This window comes from Ornithorhynchus anatinus, chromosome 3 (assembly GCF_004115215.2).
Source record: "Ornithorhynchus anatinus isolate Pmale09 chromosome 3, mOrnAna1.pri.v4, whole genome shotgun sequence".
Lineage (NCBI taxonomy): Eukaryota > Metazoa > Chordata > Mammalia > Monotremata > Ornithorhynchidae > Ornithorhynchus > Ornithorhynchus anatinus.
The window spans coordinates 9,472,752-9,492,314 of record NC_041730.1 but is presented as its reverse complement, the minus strand read 5'-3'; the positions used below and the strand labels follow the sequence as shown (position 1 = coordinate 9,492,314).

General features: G+C 46.5%; 1 protein-coding gene and 1 non-coding gene across 9 annotated transcripts in view; one reads left to right on the top strand and one right to left on the bottom strand.

Moving 5' to 3' along the window:
- PLEKHA7 (pleckstrin homology domain containing A7) overlaps positions 1-19,563 on the bottom strand; it is a 243,919-nt gene that overhangs the window by 55,307 nt on the left and 169,049 nt on the right. For 6 of the 8 annotated variants that reach the window (XM_029059746.2, XM_029059747.2, XM_029059748.2 and 3 more), the window contains 5 exons: positions 18,610-18,717; positions 18,350-18,422; positions 17,434-17,534; positions 7,101-7,276; positions 862-1,287 (listed from right to left, as the gene is read on the bottom strand). In XM_029059746.2, the coding sequence (XP_028915579.1) occupies positions 862-1,287; positions 7,101-7,276; positions 17,434-17,534; positions 18,350-18,422; positions 18,610-18,717 (884 nt within the window). Of the gene's footprint in view, positions 1-861; positions 1,288-7,100; positions 7,277-13,241; positions 13,485-17,433; positions 17,535-18,349; positions 18,423-18,609; positions 18,718-19,563 lie in introns of those variants that run through there. The other 2 variants (XM_029059751.2, XM_029059757.2) reach the window with 2 other exon arrangements.
- On the top strand, positions 15,551-15,687 carry LOC114810636. Its single transcript, XR_003758331.1, has one exon. It is a non-coding gene; the product is annotated as a small nucleolar RNA SNORA7 (small nucleolar RNA).

The following is a 19,563-nucleotide window of genomic DNA, read 5'->3' as shown; positions in this document are numbered from 1 at the left end:
CCCAGAGAAGTGAAGTGACTTGCCCAAAGTCACACAACAGGCAAGTTGCATTGCTGGAATTAAAACCCAGATCCTCTGACTTCCTCACCCTTGATCTTTCCATTAAGCCATGCAGCAATTTAATTTCATGAGTCACTACCTTTTCTCCCTCCCACTTAGACTGAGAGGTCTGTAAGGGAAGGGGATTGGGCCCAATCTGATTGTAGCATCTCAACTCTGGCGCTTGGTACACAGTAAGATTAAAAAAAAAACACATTTTTAATAATGATTGTTAATTATCATTAATAACAGTAGTGCTAGTAGTAATAGCAGTATTAAGCTCTGCTTCAAAAAAAAGTACCCAGGTGAACCCTGATCGGGTTTCAACGCCTGACAGGACCAATGTTTTCTCCCCATGGCTTAGTGGATACAGCACGGGCCTGGGAGTCTGAAGGACCTGGGTTCTAATCCTGGTTCCACCACTTGTCTGCTGTGTGTCCCTGGACAAGTCACTTCAATTCTCTGGGACTCAATTACCTCATCTGTAAAATGGGGATTAAGAGTGTGAGCCCCATGTGGGACAGGGACTGTATCTAACCTGATGATCTTGCATCTACCCCAGCGTTAGTGCAGTGCCTGGCACAAATATCATATCATAAAACAAATATCATAACAAATATCATAAAACATCCCCCCAAAACTAGAAAGAGCTAGTACAGGATATCTGGGATGAGGGCAGTCAAGAACTGGCTACCTTGTACTACCTCAGAGCTTAGAACTGTGGTCAGCAAGTACTAAGTGCTTAACAAACACCACAATTTATCAGTACTATTATTATAATTATTAAGTTTGGGCTGCTGCGGGTCTCCATTTGTGACTGACCTCTTTGTGTCCCCTTTCTGCACTTTGACCCAGTGCTCGACCTGCGCCAGGCTGCTCTGCCGCTGGCTGTGCTTCTCGGCGGGGGCCCTGCCCGCATACGCCCTCTTGTACCCTCCAGTGCCGTTCTGCTCAGAGGGCAGAAGGCCGTTCTTCTCCGGCCGCTGGGCCCTTGAAGGACCCGGGGGGTCCCCGAACACCGCGTCCTCCTCGGGCAGGGGGCACGGGGGCCGGGACTTGCTCCGCTCCCTCCTGCCCTCCGCCTGGTCTCTCTTGAAGCCATAGCGATCCTCGAACTCCCACTCTCGCCTCAGCTCTTCCCGACGCTCGAAGCCAAAGGTGTCGTCTGCCCGCTGGGGGTCGGCCCGGCAGGGCACTGCCTTGTGGTTCGCTTGGGAGATCATCGGCCGCTCCGCTTTCTCCGCCTCCCTGAAACGACAGACAAATAATAATAGTAATAATTAATAATTATGGTATTTGTTGAGCCCTTACTATGTGCCAGGCACTCTACTTAGCGCTGGGATGGATACAAGCAAATCGGGTGGATACAGTCCCTGTCCAGCATGAGGTTCACAGTCTTAATCCCCATTTTATAGATGAGGTAAGTGAGGTGACTTGCCCAAGGTCACACAGCAGACAAGCGGCAGAGCTGGGATTAGATCCTCATCATCAGAGGCCCCAGCAAGCTGCCTCCCGGCAACTCCACCACACAATAGGTATTGTGGTATTTCTTCAGTGTTTACTATGTGTCAAGCACTGGGCTAAGCGCTGAAGTAGGTTGAGGATAATTAAGTCAGAGGCAGCCCCTGTCAGTCATTCAATCGTATTTACTGAGTGCTTACTGTGTGCTGAGCATTGCGCTAAATGCTTGGGAGAGTGCGATATGGTGATAAACGGCAAATTCCCTGCCACAACAAGCTTACAGTGTAGAAGGAGCTGTTAATGGAGATGAAGACTGTGAGCCCCATGGGTGAAACAGACAGTGTCCAACTTAATTAACTTACATCTACTGCAGGGTTTAGAACAGTGCCTGGCATATTTAACATTTAACCAATACCATTTTAAAAAATAATGTGTCAGGCACTATGCTAAATGCTGGGTTAAATACATGCTAATCAGGTTGGATCCAGTCCATGTCCCACATGGGACTCACCGTCTTAATCCCCATTTTGCAGATGAGGTTACCTGAGGCACAAAGAAGTTCAGTGACTTCCCAAGGTCACATAGCAGACAGGTACCTAATCTGGGATTAGAACCCGGGTCCTTTGACTCCTAGGACTGTACACTTCCTGCTAGGTCTTGCCGCTTCACCTAAGTTTTCTGTGCCTCAGTTTCCTCATCTGTAAAATGAGCATTAGACCTTACTCTCTCCTACTTAGACTATGAGCCCAATATGGACAGGGACTGTATTCCAAACTGATTATCTGGTAATTGCCCCAGTGTTCAGTATAGTGTCAGGCACCAAGTAAACACTTAACATGCTCCATAGTAATAAAGGCCTGACCCCCTATCCAATGTGCTTTTTTACAAGGAGCTGGATAATAATGGTACTTGTTAAATTCTTACTATGTTCCAAGCTCCGTTCTAAGCACTGGGGTAGGCACAAGATAATCAGATTGGATACAGTCCCTGCCTCACTTTGGGCTCCCACTCTTAATCCCCATCTTACAGATGAGGTAACTGAGGCTCAGAGAAGGGAAGTGACTTGCCCAGGTCACACAGCAGCAAAGTGGCAGAGCCAGGATTAGAATCCAGGTCCTTCTGACTCCCAGGCCTATGCTGTATCCACTGAGCCACACTGCTTCTCACTTTTCTGAATTGATCAGTGCTTGGGGTTCAGTGTGAGATGACTTTCAAGCGCTTAAAGGGTACAGACCGAAGTGCATAGGTGACAGTACATAGGCAGCACAGGAGGAAGGGCTGGAAGGGAATCTTACTGGTAGGTGGGTAGGTCCTACCTACCTCCTTTCCTGACGGGCCCAAGCAGCCATGCGAGGCAGATCCACTTAGGTTGGAAAGAAATGAGGCTGAGCCTTCAAGAAATCAGACTGCGGGGTCACCGTAACTCCAATCGATCAATCACTCCCTGGTATTGATTGAGTTCTTACTGCGTGCACAACACTGTACTAAGCATTTAGAGAGGAAAATACAATAGCGTTTAACCCTCAGCACCAACCCAGTCTTTCTTGGCTCCTGCAGATCAGAGCAGATGGAAGTCTGATCACATCAGTGCAGCGGTCAGGCTGGAAAGAGCTGGTTTCCAATGTTTAATGGGTGGTGACTCTCTCTTTTTTATTTTTTAGTGGCATTTGTTAAGGGCTTACTATGTGCCAGGTACTCTACTAAGTACTGGGGTAGATACAAGTTAATCAGGTCAAAATAGTCCAAGATCGATCCACAAGGGGCTGACAATCTTAGCCCCAGTTTTACAGATGAGCTAACTGAGGCCCAGAGAAGTTAAATGACTTGCCCAAGGTCACACAGCCGAAGCGTGGCAGAGCTGAGATCGGAGCTCAGGTTCTCTGACCATCAGGCCAGGGCTCTTTCCGCTAGGCCACGCTGCTTCTTGCTTTTCTGAATTGATCATCAAGGTGATTGCAAAAAGAGAGCAGAGGAAGAGAGAAAACCTCCATCCATTATGTAAATGTTTTCCTTTTGAAATATTCCTTTCCCCCTAATCCTCTTAAAAATGTCAGTCTAAATACCTTCAGGGGGATTTGGAGTTGCTTTTGATGGCTTCTGCTGAATCTTATCGTCAACCTCTCTCATATTTTATAATCCTAAACCGCAGATCCAGCTGCTTCCCTCCTTTGGTGATTTATTAAGTTATCACTCATCTCCTGGATGCACTGGCTCATTTTCCTGAACCTTGGAGGGCCCGAAAGCCTGTATGGGGCTTTGGCCCTAAGAAGTGAAGTTGTGTTTCTAGCTGGGACACATGCAACCTTTTCTCCTTGTGTCAGTACCCACATTACCTTTAATGCAGGAAAGAATTCATTGCCGAGTGAGGACCCAAATGCAAGGAAAAATGAGTGGGCTCCAAAGACACGGTTTAAAGTACCTGGCCAAAGCCCCAATCCAGGTGATAATTTCCCCCTTCCTTTTACAAACTAGGGAAGCAGTGTGGCCTAGCGGAAAGAGCAAAGGGCCGGGATTCAGAAGACACGGGTTCTAATCTCGGTTCCGCCTCTTGCCTGCTGTGTGACCTTGGACAAGTCACTTCACTTCTCTGGGCCTCAGTTCCCTCATCTGCAAAATGGTGATTAAGATTGGGAGTCCCATTTGGGACAGGGACTGTGTCCAATCCGATTAGTTTAGGACAGGGCCTGTCACATAGTAAGACTTAACAAAAATAATAATAATGATAATGATAACATGAGATAAGTTAGAAAAATTCGAAGTCTGGAAGAAGTTACTGCAGTACTTCCCCCCGCAAGCTTTGGAAATGAACAGTCGTCCTTCGTGCTCAAACAGTACTGGCAATGAGAGTGTATTTTACCTATTGGTTTCCATGCTGCTAAAAAGGATGCACAGCCCCAACTCATAATACTAGTAATATTTGTGATATTTGTTAAACACTTCCCTCTGGGCTGTAGCTCTTATTAAACGTGCCTACCAACTCAGATGCAATGCATTCTCCAAGTGCTTAGTACAGTGCTCTGTGCACAGTAATCTCTTGTTAAATACCACTGATTGACTTGCCAATAATAATAATAATAATGTTGGTATTTGTTAAGCGCTTACTACGTGCCGAGCACTGTTCTAAGCGCTGGGGTAAATACAAGGTAATCAGGTTGTCCCACATGGGGTTCACAGTCTTAACCCCCATTTTACAGATGACGTAACTGAGGCACAGGTAATTTATGTGGTTTGCCCAGGGTCACACAGCAGACAAGTGCTGGAGCCAGGATTGGAACCCATGTCCTCTCACTCCCAAGCCCATGCTCTTTCCACTAAGTCACATTGCTTCTCTAACCAAGGACTGTAATAGCTTGGTATCCTAACTTCTCTAGCGCAGTACAGCCAAGGACTGTACTATGACCTGGAGCAGATGCAAAATAATCAGGTTGGAATACAGTCTTTGTCTCCCAAGGGGCTAACAGTCTTAAAGGGAGGGAGAACAGGTTATTTAATCCCCATTTTGGGAAGGGAGAATAGGTGCTGAATCTCCTTTTTACAGATGAGGAACCTGAGGTCCAGATAATTAAGTGACCTGCCTGAGGTCACACAGTGGACCAGGGGCAGAGCCAAGACTAGAACCCAAGATTTCTGACTATCAGGCCTGAGTTCTTTCCACTAGGCCACGCTGCTTCCCTGCAGTGTGCATACATAAAGACTATTTTTGTTGCCTGTGCCTTGGAAAAGAGTTTCCTGGAAAAAATCTACTAGGCTCACCCCTAATGAAGCAAATATTACATGTCAGTCCACAATAATTGCCCAAAACACAAATCCCTGATGTATTTAGCAGGCACATCCTCTTGTGCATGCACGCATGGGCACATACACACACACTCTCTCTCTTTCCAGTCAGTCAGTCAATTGTAGTTACAGAGCCCTTACTGTGTGCAGAGCACTGTACTACGTGCTCAGGAAAGTACAATATAACAGATACAGTCCCTGCCCAGAATAAGCTGACATTCCAACCCCCAGCATAAACCCAGTTGAGAAAAAGAATAAAAAGCACATACACACACAGACACACAAAGTTAGCATCATTTTTGATCCTCTGATCTCCTAGACATGTTTCTGGCTAGCACAATATTTTGGGGCCTACAGTCTTCCCCAGTATCTGCTTATTGGTAAGGCTCCTATACTGTGAATCTATTTGTTCCTGTGTAAGAAGAATCTGGCTCAAAGTTATCCCCATAAACTGAAGCCATCTATTGCTTTTTAACCTCCTGCTAAATCATTCGATAAGAGGAGATGTACAAATACCATGTACATATGTATTTGTACACTTCTTTTCCAACTTGAAAAATAGCCACACAATTAGGATATACATATACTGCAAGTTGTAAAAGTGTATATATACATATATACACTGAAGCTTGCTGTGGACAAGGAATGTATCTGTTGACTGTTATACTGTACTCTCCCAAGCACTTAATACAGTGATCTGCACACAGTAAACAATAAATACAATTGATTGACTGAACCTTTTCAAGTGCCTTAGCAGGAGGTAAAAAGCAGTAGATTACTTCTATGTATGCAAAATACGTTTATCCTAATTGCAGCGCTCTGTTTCTCAAGTTAGAGAAGACTTGAACTAGCTAGAATCATAAAGCTTGGTTCTGCTGAGTGCACACAAAGCTGAAAGCTGAATAAGGCTCATACTGCCTGTCAGGCTCAGGGAAAGCTGTCACTTTGAACCTATCCACTTCACCCACAAAAACTTTGAGCCATCAGATGTCTGCCACACTGATCAGTTTTAACCATAAAAGAGGTGTTAAAAATATCTGCACTTGGGACCTCTCCCTTTTCCTAGAGATTAGCCCAGCTCGGACCGACTTCCTCGGCACCTGCCTGTGGCTCTCTGGCTCCTCCATTTTGCCAGCCTTCATCATTTAATTGATCAATCAGTAGTATCGATTGAGCGCTCACTGTATGCAGAGCACTGAACCAAGATCTCGGGTGAGTACAATAGAAGGTGTAGACACCATCCGATTCTGGCCCACAAGGAGTCCCCAGAGGAGTGTAGACTCGGAATGGAAAGCGCATCCTTGCGAAGCAAACCAAAGACCTTGCACGCTTGGCTTCTTGTCCTCTGTCCTCCCTTGTGAGGGGTCTGTGTGACCTTGGGCAAGTCACTTCACTTCTCTGTGCCTCAGTTATCTCATCTGTAAAATGGGGATTAAGACTGTGAGTCCCTTGTGGGACAGGGACTGTGTCCAACCCAATTTGCTTGTATCCACCCAGCGCTTAGTACAGTGCCTGGAACATAGTAAATGCTTAACAAATACCATGATTATTATTATCACGACAGTGTCAGGCACATAGTAAGCGCTTAGCAAATACCAATAAGGAAAAAAAAACGCACAAAAAAACTTGCAATCCTCCGGCAGATCACGCTAACTAGTAGTTTCCCCCTTACTAAGCCCCCAGCCCCCACTGCACACCCCATTTATGCAGAGGCCCCCATCCTCCACGCTGGAGACATGGGGAGAATCCGGGGGGCCCAGCCGGGAGCTGCGGTGGAGGTGTGTCCGTCTGTCCATCCATCCGGCCGGCTGACCGAGACCCACCTCTTGAGCGCCGTGCGAGACTGCACCAGCGCCGCCTGGTTCATGGCCCGGACCCAGACGTTCATGTCTTCCTGCGTGTCCGCGCTGAAGTAGTAGGTGCGCATCCCCGAGTGCTCGGCCTGGGAGCCAATCACAGAGCTGTTAGGGATGTGCGCCCGCATCCCGTCGTGGACCGCCTGCCGACGAGGAAACACAGAGGTCGGGGGGGTCTCAGAGAGCGGGAGGCCCGGCAGCCACCCACCCCTTCCAACCCACCCATCGACCCATCCGCCATTGACCGAGGCCAGGGAATGTGCCTGTTCTGTTGGTCTAGTGGACTCTCCCAAGTGCTTAGTACAGAGCTGAACACACAGGAAGCGCTCAGTAAATACCACTGACTGACTGATTGTATCGTTGCGTTGGACTCTCCCAAGCACTTAGTACAGGGCTGAACACATAGGAAGCGTTCAGTAAATACCAGTGACTGGCTGACTGATTATACTGTAGTGTTGGACTCTCCCAAGCTCTCAGTGCAGCACTCAGCATACAGGAAGCACTCAATAAATATGATTAACTGATTATATTGTTGTGTTGTACTCTCCCAAGCATGCTGTACAGTGCTCAGCACACAGAAAGCGCTCAATACTGTTGTGCCGTACTCTTCCAAGCACTTAGTATAGTACTCAACACACAGTAAGTGCTTAATACAATTGACTGACTGACTGCTTATATTGCTGTGTTAGAGTCTCCTAACTGCTTAGTACAGTGCTCTGCAGACAATAAATGCTTAATAAATAGCACTGATTGTTTGTGCTCTGATTGGGTGCAGAGCACTGTACTCAGCCCTCCAGTCCCCTGCCCTCAAGGAGTTTCCAATCTAGTGGACTAATTTCACACTCATTCCTCAGCCCTTCCAAGTTGCTCAACATACTTTGTGCCAGTCTCGGTTTAAACCAAGGTGTGATATGTCCTTACCCCAACCCCTTCCACATTTTTACCTCACAGTAGCATTTACTGAACACCCAGTGAGCGTCGTGCACTATACTGAGCGCTTCGTTCCAAGAATCACCCTGCTTTAGGGCACCACATAAAGCAAAGTACCCAACACCCTCCTCTCCGAAACCAGAACACAAATATTCCTAAATGAGTCACTTCTTCCCGAGACACTGGACAAGACAATTAGCTTCAGAGGGGCGACAAGCAAAGCTTACAGGCCAATCAAGGTTCGTTTTTGGCAGGGGCGGGGGGAGGAGGAGGGGGAAAAAGCTTATCATTCACATTTGTGTTTCCTGAGCCACACGCCTCCCTTTGTGTGAGACTAAAATAGAGCTTAGACGACGGTTAGCTTGCTGTTACTCGAGGTTTACTGGACAAAAGCCAAGGATTTAAGCATAAGACAAGTTTTCATTCCATTTCCAGAAGAGGAACTGACAAAATGATATGCAAAGAACCCCCGAAACATGACTAAATTAGACAACAGAGTGCAAACTTCTGTTATACACACACACACACACACACACTCAGAGCATATGTGCCTTGCTCCAACTCTCTGACCTGAAAGTACTCCTCAGCTAGAGAAAGGAGGTCATTTTACCACAGGAACAACCTGTTGGTTTTTTTTTTAAAAAAAGGTATTTGTTAAGCGCTTACTATGTGTCCAACACTATTCTAAGTGCTGGGGTAGATACAGGTTGAACAGAGTCCCTGGCCCTTTATGGGCTCTCAGTCTAAGTAGGAGGGAGCACAGGTATTGAATCCCCATTTTACAGTAGAGGAAACTGAGGCCCAGAGAAGTTCAGTGACTTGCCCAAGGTCATGCAGCAGGTAGGTGGAAGATCTGGGATTAGAACCCAGGTCCTCTGGCTTCCAGGCCTATGACTTTTCCACTAGGTCACGCTGTTCTCCTACCTATATTTCTATTTCTCTGCTGCAGGCAATCAGAACACACCTGTGTCTCCTTGGTCCAACATTTGGTGTTTAGAATTGGCATTTAAGGATCACCCACTGCAAGCAGGGCACTCTACTAGATTGTCACTAGTTGTGGGCAAGGAATGTGTCTGTTATTATTATTAACTATGGTATTTCTTAAGTGCTTACTATGTGCCAAGCACTGTTCTAAGCACTGGGGTAAATTCAAATTTATCAGGTTGGACACAGTCCCTGTCCCACATGGGGGTCACAGTCTTCATCCCCATTTAACAGATGAGGGAACTGAGGCCCAGAAAACTGAAGTGACTTGCCCAAGGTCAATCAGCAGACAAGTAGAGGAGCTAGGATTAGAACCCAACTCCTTCTGTCTCCCAGGTCCTTGCTCTATCCACTAAGCCACGCTGCTTCTCATCTCCCAAGTCCTTAGTACGGTGCTCGGCACATAGTAAGCCTCAGTAAATATGACTGACTGATATTAAGTGCTTGGCCAATTCTCAGCATCATCCAGGCCTTTTTGAACAGAACCCTCTTGTCTTCAGGTTCCAGAAGGCTGTTTTTCTTGCCAGGTTGGCCTGTTTCTTCCTCACACCCGATCTCCGTCTCACGCCGTGCCAGTCGGAGAGCCTGGGATCCATGTAAGCCCCGCCCCGGGTGCCTGCTCGCATTCTGCCCGCTCTCTGGGGGTGAGCCTAGATGCCACAAACCACCACACCCAGCCGTCGGTCACAAGACCTGCCAAAATCACAGCTTGCCAATTAGAGAAGCAGCCTGGCCTAGTGGATAGAACATGGGCCTGGGACTCAGTAGGATCTGGATTCTCTCGGGTTTCAGTTTCCTCAACTGTAAAATGAGGATTTAATACCCATGGTCCCTCCTACTTAGACTGTGAGCCCCATGAGGGGCCAGGGGCTCTGCCCAACTTGTATCTACCCCAATGCTTGGGCAAATCATTTAACTTCTCTGTGTTTCAGTTAATAATGTTGGTATTTGTTAAGCGCTTACTATGTGCCGAGCACTGTTCTAAGCGCTGGGGTAGTCACAGGGGAATCAGGTTGTCCCACGTGGGGCTCACAGTCTTAATCCCCATTTTACAGATGAGGGAACTGAGGCACCGAGAAGTTAAGTGACTTGCTCACAGTCACACAGCTGACAAGTGGCCGAGCCGGCATTCGAACCCATGACCTCTGACTCCAAAGCCCGGGCTCTTGCCACTGAGCCACGCTGCTTCTCTGCTGCTTTACAGTTAGTCATCTGTAAAATGGGGATTGAGGCTGTGGGCCTCATGTGGGCCAGGGACTGTGTCCAACCTGATTAGCTTGTACCTACCCCAGCACTCAAAGTGCCTGGAACATAGTAAGCACTTAACAAATACCACAATTATTAGTATTAATTATTATCCAGACTCCACCTTGGTCAACAATCAGCGAAAACTGGTCCTCCTGGTCAACCAAATTCCTCTTCCTCGCCTCTCTTATTTGGTCTTCCTTTGCTCTTGCTCAGTATACGGAGAATGTGCTCAAAGCCTCCCTCTAGCTGTCGGCCTCTCTGCCACTTGTCTGCGTGTGACCTTGGGCAAGTCACTTTGCTTCTCTGAGCCTCAGTTCCCTCATCTCTCAAATGGGGATTGGGACTGTGACCTCACATGAGATAGGAACTGTGTTCACCTCGATTTCCTTGTATCCACTTAAGCACTTAGTACAGTGCCTGGCACATAGCAAGCACTTAACAAATATCAAAATTATTATTATTACTATTCTCTGGACCTTTTGGGCAGCTCTATATCCCAGTCTGCAGGGAGCTGTTGCTTGTCTGGCCAGAGAGGTGCTAAAGGAGTCAGATCAAGTGAGCCTGTAGTGAGGAGATCATCATCAATCAATAGTATTGACCGAACACCTATTGTGGACAGAGCACTGTACTGAATAAGCAGTAGAATATATTGAGCACTTATCCTCTGAATTGTAAGCTCGACTTCTAGAATGTAAGCTCGTTGTGGACGGGAATGTGTCGGTTATACCGTTATATTGTACTCTACCATGTGCTTGGTACTGTGCCCTGCACACAGTAAATGCTCAGTAAACATGATTGACTGGCTTACAGTGTGCAGAGCACTGTACTAAGTGCTTGGGAGAGAACCATATGACAATATAACAGAAACATTCCCTGCCCACAATGAGTTGACAGTCTAGAGAGGAGACATTAATATAAATAAATTGTGGATATGGACATAAATGCTGCGGGGCTAGGAGTGGGGATGAATAAGAGGGGCAAGTCAGGGGGACCGAGAAGGGAGTGGAAGAAAAGGAAAAGAAGGCTTGGTCAGGGAAGACTTTCTGGCGGAGATGGCCCTTCAATAAGGCTTTGAAGCGGAGGTGGGAGTAATTGTCTGTTGGATATAAAAGGAGAGGGCGTTCCAGGCCAGAGGCAGGAAGTGGGTGAGAGGCTGGCAGCGAGATAGACGAGATCTACATTGGAAGACTACGATACGGTAGAACTGGCAGACATGAACCCTACCCTCAAGGCTCTTAGAGTCCATGGGGGAGGCAGATCGTGGAGTTGAGCTGAAGGCCTGAGATCTGCCAGGAAGGCCCAGCATTACCTCTGTTATTCAGTGTTCCCTCACATGTGCTCCCAGAGATGAGGTCTGTATCTCCCAAATCCCACTGGCATCCCATTTGCCTGGTGTGTGAAACTGAGCAAATCACTTAACTCCTCAGGGCCTCAGTTTCCTCATCTGTACAATGGGGATTAAAGTTCTACTCTCCCTCCCTTTTAGACTGGCAGTCTCATGTGGGGCTTATTGTGTGCTGAGTACTGTACTAAGCACTTGGAACTGTATGATATAACAGAGTTGGAATGTTGACTATATGCCAAGTGCTTGTGCAGATACAAGATAATCAGGTCCCTAGCCAACATGGGACTCACAGTTTAAGAGGGAGGGAGGACAGCTCTTGAATCCTCATTCACAGCTTAGGAAACTGAGACTCAGAGAATAATAATAATAATTGTATTTGTTAAATGCTTACTATGTGCCAGGCACTGTATTAAGCACTGGGGTGTACACAAGCAAATCGAGTTGGACACAGTCCCTGTCCCACATGGGACTCACATTCTCAATCCCCCTTTTACAGATGAGAGAACTGAGGCATAGACAAGTGAAGTGCCTTGCCTAAGGTCACCTAGCAGACATAATAATAAAGTTGGTATTTATTAAGCGCTTACTATGTGCAGAGCACTGTTCTAAGCACTGGGGTATACAGGGTAATTAGGTTGTCCCACATGAGGCTCACAGTCTTCATCCCCATTTGACAGATGAGGGAACTGAAGCAGAGAGAAGTTAAGTGACTTACCCACAGTCACACAGCTGACAAGTGGCAGAGCTGGGATTCAAACCCATGACCTCTGACTCCCAATCCTGTGCTCTTTCCACTGAGCCATGCTGCTCCTCGATAATAATGTTGGTATTGGTTAAGCGCTTACTATGTGCAGAGCACTGTGCTAAGTGCTAGGGTAGATACAGGGTAATGAGGTTGTCCCACAGGAGGCTCACAGTCTTAATCCCCATTTTACAGATGAGGTAACTGAGGCACAGAGAAGTTAAGTGACTTGCCCACAGTCACACAGCTGACAAGTGGTGGAGCCGGCATTCGAACCCATGACCTCTGACTCCCAAGCCCAGGCTCTTTCCACTGAGCTACGCTGGGATTAGAACCCAGGTCCTTCTGACTCCCAGGCCCATACTCTATCCACTAGACCACCCTCCTCTAGGGAGAAATGGGGAGAAGGGAGAAGGAGTATGACAACATCCATCAGGCGGGTCATCTCCATCTCTCTTTTCTGCGGTGACCAGCTTTGCCATCTCGGCCTTTGGGGAACAGTGAAAGGCTGGTGTCAAATTCCCTCACAAGAAAGGCATGAAGCTGGATTCTCAGCGCTCCACATGGATCAGTAAATAAACGGCATTTATTAAGCACCTCCCGACATGTATTAACCTGAGCGAGGGCAAAACTAGCTTTAGCTGGCTGCTGTTATTCTCAAGCAAGGGAGGAAATGGAGACATTTGACTCATCACAGGTGTTACTGGGGATAGACATGGAGGACGATGATGCCTCGCCGGTCAGGAGCCACGGATCAGCCTCGTCCTGTCCACGTGGGACCACAGAGCCTGCACCGTGGCACGCGAACATACACACGCTCGAGGGGCAGGAGGTGGGGAAAAAACGAACTGAGCAGTACCTATTCCGCCCTCGGGTGCCTCTTTCTGGAAAGGCCTTAGGAGAAGGGGCCGGTGTCCTCCCACAATGCACAGGAGGAGGAACGGGGCGGGAGCCACAAAAAAAAAAAAGGGCAGGGGAACATGTTAAGAACGGAACAGGGAAAGAACCTGAGGAATTTATAAAACAACAGAAGTGAAATGAGTCCAAACTAATAATAATCACTGAGGAATTTGTTAAGCTCTTACTGTGTGCCCAACACTTTTCTAGGCACTGAGGTAGATGGAAGCTAATCAGGTTGGACACAGTCCCTGTTCCACACGGGGCTCACACTCTTAAACCCCATTTTACAGTTGAGGTAACTGAGGTCCAGAGAAGTGAAGTGACTTGCCCAAGGTCACCCAGTAGACAAGCGGTAAAGTTGGGATGAAAACCCACATCCTCTGACTCCCAGGCCCAGGCTCTTTCCATTAGGTCACACTGCTTCTCTTTTGACTACCATGTTCAGGGCTTAGCCCAAAGTTCAGTGATGAGGGAATGAGCAGGTGGCCACTAGCCCTTCCCCATTCCCCAACCTCAATCCCACACATGCCAAAAAAAAAAATACACACCTAATCGATCCATAGTATTTACTGAGCTCCTTATGGCAGAAACATGTCTCCCAACTCTATTATACTGTGATCTTCCAAGCACTTAGTGTAGTGTTCTGCACACAGTAAGCACTCAATAAATACGATTGACTGATTGAGGACTTTACTAAGCACATTAAACAATCCATCAATCATATTTATTGAACGCTTACTGTGTGCAGAGCACCGTACCAAGCTCTTGGGAGAATACAGTATTTCCCAGTTGATAGACACCGTCCCCTGCCCACATTGAGCTTGCAGTCTAGAGGGGGAGACAGATATTTATAGAAATATATTATGGACATAATTTATATCCATAAATATATGGATACAAAGCACTTGGGAGAAAATATTTGAATTGGTAGGTATGATCCTGACCCTCATGCAGCTTCCAGTGTAGCAGAGTAGGCAGTACTGAAAAAAAAAATCACAGATATGGGGAGGCAGAAAAGGGGGATCTGTATTAAGTTAGAGCCGAAGTAATAGGCAACAAAAGATTTGGACTCAAGTCCTATGGGCGGCTAAAAGTACAAAAGTGCATAAGATGTCACAAGTCCAAGAGATGAAAGTAGAATTGTTCAGAGCTGAGTCCCAGAGAACTCAGCCAGACTTGAAGGTGCTACTCCATTAAATGCTTTTTTTACCATTCTGAAGGAACTTTCGGGAACAGCTCTTGACTCAGACTGTTCAAGAATATGGAGGGTGGAGGGGGAGAAATCAATCAAACATATTTAGTAAGCGCCTATTGTGTGCAGAGCTCCATGCGAAGCCCTTGGTACAATATGACAGAGTTGGCGGACACATTCCCTAACCACAGGAGTGGTGAATAAAGGGTGCAGAGTACAAGGGTGACGCAGAAGGGAGTGGGGGAAGAGGAGATGAAAATCGAAAAATGTCTTCCTAGAATCATTTTTCACACTTTCAGCTAAAGTGTTAGCATCGTGAAAGCCTCAGAGAGGTATTCTGTGCTATGAAAAGTCCCCCCTTCTTTCTCTGACAGCAGATCTGCTGTTCCTAACCTCCCAGAAATGCTCAGCCCAGAGCGGGGTCCCGGCCAAGGGTTTCCTCAACTGGCGAGGAGGCTGCCTTCAAACCGATTACAGGCTTCAGAACCCAAAATAGGCAGTACTGTCTCCAGTCCCGCAAGAGGAAGGAATATTAAATCAAAATCCCCAGGGGTTCAAGCATCAACCCACTCTGCGAAAGTGAATGATGAGAGGTCACAGGATCAGGCCAAACCAAGGTGGCAGAGGAAAGAAGAAGGGGAAGATATGTTTAACCAATACCATAAAAATATATATAATTAGTATTTATGGTCTTTGTTAAGCACTTCTTTTTTAATGGTATTTGTAAGTGCTTACTATGTGCCAAGCACTGTACTAAAGTGCTGGAGGAGACACAATCATGTCGGCCACAGTCCATGTCCCACAAGGGGCTCACAGTCTTAATCCCCATTCTACAGATGAGGGTACTGAGGTGCAGAGATGTGAAGTGACTTGCCTCGGGTCACACTACATATCTGCAAAGCACTGGGAGAGATACAAGATTAACCAACCACACACAGTCACTGTCCCACATGGTACTCACAATATATATGTACTTATTTATGTATGCATATCAATGTCTGTCTCCCCCTCTAGACTGTGAGCTCGTTGCAGGCAGGGAATATGTCTGTTTATTGTTGTACTGTACTCTCCCAAGAACCCTCTCAGGATTGTATCTGGAGAGTTTCCAGTACTCTACCAGTCTCAACTACAGGAGGGAAGTCAAGAAGAGGCCTACCCATTCCATTCCTAGCTTGGCCGGTGGCTAGCGAGTGGAAGGCAATCTGCTGCAAGTCAAGATTCCCCACTACCGGGCAGCAGCGGCATGGGAGAGAGTTGAGAGCAGAGACTCAGGTTTACTGCCCGGAAGAAGGCAATGGTAAACCACTTCTGAATTTTTTACCAAGAAAACTCTATGGACCCATTACCAGAATAACTGTAGACGGAGTGGGGCGTTCTGGGCGAGATGTGTCCATGGTGTCGCTATGGGCCGGAGATGACTTAACAGCATAAGACAAGACTCTCCTAAGTGCCTAGCACAGTGCTATGCACACAATAAATACGACTGAATGTAAGAATGAATAAGAGGTTGGGAGAGCAGGTTCTCTTAGACCCATCTTACAGATGAAGAGGAGGATGAACAGAGAGGCAAAGTCCCTTGCCCAAGATCACACAGCAAGCCAGTGGTAGGGCAGGGATTAGAACCCAGATCTACCGACTCCCAGGTTCATGTTCTTTCCACACTAGGCCACGTATACAGCCATGGGAGGAAGGCAGGTGGTTGAAGCCAAGAGAAAATATGGAAAGAGGTAAACCAATAATCTCCCACGGTCCCCAACACCAGGACCTATGCCAAAACACAGGCAGAGAAGCAGGAAGAATGGCCAGTCCTCTTTAATTGTAGGAGCAGGGGACGGGGGCGGGGAAATATTTACTCCTTTATAGTCAAGCAATCAATCTATCAGTGGTACTTATTGAGCATTTACTCGTTCAGAGCAATGTACTAAACCATGGGAATAAGTTGTTCTATTCACTACCCTTCATCTTTCTTTAGGTTAGGAAAATATATTTCCATAGACAAACTCATATATACAATTTTCCCATGGAAAAATATGCTGGAGAGATTCCTGGTCACTCTAACCCTAAAAAAGCCAACAGACATGACCCTTGCCTTCAAAAAACTTACAATGTAGCCGGGGACACAGACATTAAAACATAGGACATGGAAGGGGTGGAGCAACCGAGTAGAAAGGGGTAGAGAGTACTTAAGGAGTGAGGACTTATTTGTATTTATTGAGCGCTTACTGTGTGCAGAGCACTGTATTAAGCACTTGGGACAGTACAACACAACAATATAACAGATACATTACCTGCTCACATCGAGATCCCGCTCTAGAAGGAAAAGAGAGAGAGAGAGAGAGAGAGGGAGGGAGAGGGGTGTCCCAGCCGGAAGCCCCAGGCTAGGGCAGGGGTTGAAACTACCTGGATCCCTTCCCCTTCACACCTTGAAGATCAAGTAATGCAGTAGGGAGTAAAGGTAGGGAGGGGATAGTAGAAAGGGGTGAATCAGGGAAGGCTTCCTGGAGGAGGAGTGATTTCAGAAGGGCTTTGAAGATGGGGAGAGCGGTGATCTGTCAGATGACAGAGAAGGAGTTCCATGCCCGAGGGAGGATCAACAGCAAGAGAAATGAAGCTATCCACTTAAATGACTTCAATTCAACTCGGTCTCTCTCTCGGACTGTGATACCACCCTGCCCGAACCGTAGGCAACAATAACCCTTTTTGTTTGTCTGAAATTGAAAGACCTTTTTCAAACATTTCAAGCATTTCCAGCAAGTTTAGACTACACATTTGTTACCATACCATATATTCATTTTAAATATCCCTGGGAGGAAGAGCTTAACTCCTGCCTGTCCTCCACCTCTCTCCAAATTTTTACGAGCAACAATAACTGTTAACGGCCCAGCTCCGAAAATAGTACTTTACTCTATAAACTGTACACACGGGAAAAGGCACAGGCTTTGCAATCTATTAAGGATACCTTAAAGGAATACTTGCGGTTTATACGGTCTTCCGGTGTAACTGGAGAGATGACATAACTGGGCAAAGGTATGCTACCCAAAACGTTTTCTTCTCGACTGTCTGTATGGAAAAAAAAAAATCTGAATGAATCACTGCAATTCATCAGGGCTAATGAAACTACATAGTCACTTGGGGACACCCACCTACTATTACAGAAGAGAGAGATCATAACCTATGAGAGTACTAACGGCTCCATTCTCTGCCTTTGATCTCCCGATTCTTTAGTGTAGGAAAATACACTTTTGAAGAAATTCTCTCCCTTTGGACCATAAGCTCATTGTAGGCAGGAAACGTATCCATCGACTCAGTTGAACTGGCCTCTCCCACGCATTTAGTACAGTGCTCTGCCCACGGTAAGCACTCAATAAATACCGCTGATTGACTGATTGATAAACACTATCGTTGATGATTATATCTCTTATAGACTTATTTCCCCCTGGGGAAATATGCTGGGGAGATTCCTGATTTTCTAACCCTAAATGAATACCACCTGCTACATTCTGAATCAACAGCTTGGGATTTTTTTTTTTGTTCCCCCTCTTATTTAGGAAGGGCCGGGGGCTATGTCCAGCCTGATAATCTTGTATCTCCCTTACCCTAGTATAGTGCTGGGCACATGGTACGTGTCTAATAAATGGTGTTATCGTTATTATTATCACCATCAAAACTATAGCACTAGAGAGCACTGGTTGGTGGGCAATTCAGTTGAAATTAAAGTTACGGCGAATAGAGTTGTAAATGAAAGTTCACTTCCTTTCACCAAATGGCTAACTTTTAAGAATCTGATTTGGGCAGAAGACTACATCATTGGCTATTGTTTTTCCAATTCAACGGGAAGCGTTCTCGGATCCAGAAAAATCAGGCGAAATACTCACCTTTGTAGTAAAATAAACAATAGTCAGCAAGCACAAACCATCTCCTCTTCCATAGCCTCATTCCAGTGCTATCCTGCAATGGCAGAGAAACAAAAATTCGCTCTCAAACCCGAGGAGGCAGAAAATGGCACCGAGTCCCTGAGACAGGGTTCAAGTCGATGCTTACACGTGCAAGACTCTGTGGCTGAGTCTGTTTGGCCGGGGTAGCCAGGGGGTAGCCAGGGGGAGAGATGGAGTTTAGGCCTTCCCCGATCTCTCACCTGTTTGTGCAGCCATCCCCTCACCACGACCGGGGTATTTGGGTTCCTTCGGATGGCCTGGTCTCTCTTCCCAAAGCTGTGAACTTTGCTGCTGCTGTACTTAAGGACCTAGAAATAAGCAGATGTTAGCTAGAGCAGCAGAAGGGATTCGGGTTAGATCTGAAACTAACATTCTAGTAGTAATACTAATAATATTACTAGTAGTAGTAGTAGAGAAGCATCATGGTCTAACGGAGACAGCACAGGCCCGGGAGTTAGAAGGGCCTGATTTCCAATTTTGGCTCTGCCACTTGTCCGCTGTGGGATCTTGAGCAAGTCACTTCACTTCTCTGGGCCTCAGTTACCTCATCTGTAAATCGGGGATGAAGCCTGTGAGTCCCATGTGGGACGGGGACTGTGTCCAACCTGGATATCTTGTATCTACCTCAGCACTTAGAACAGTGCTTGACACGTAGTAAACACTTAAATACCATTTTAAAAAAAACGAGCCGTAATAGCAGTAGAAATAATAATAGTAGTAACAGTCATTGTCTTCGTAGCATTTGCTGAGCACCCACCGGGTGCAAAGCACTGTACTGAGAGCTTGAGAAGTATAAAATGAGCAAGTTCCATGTTCACTGCCTATAAAGAGCTCGCACTCTACTCGAGAAGACCATGGACTCTTCGGGGATCTAATTCTACTTCACGGGAGGCCCCTTTTTTAATGGCATTTATTAAGTGTTTACTATATGTAAGGCACTGTACTAAGCACTGGGATAGATACAAGGTAATTAGTTGGACACAGTCCCCATCCCACATGCGGCTCACAGTCAGTCGGTATATATTTATTGAGCACTTACTGTGTGCAGAGGACTGTACTAAATGCTTGGGAGAGTACAATACAACAATAAACTGACACATTCTCTGCTCACAACGAGCTTATGGTTCCCTAATTTTACAGAGGAGGTAACTGAG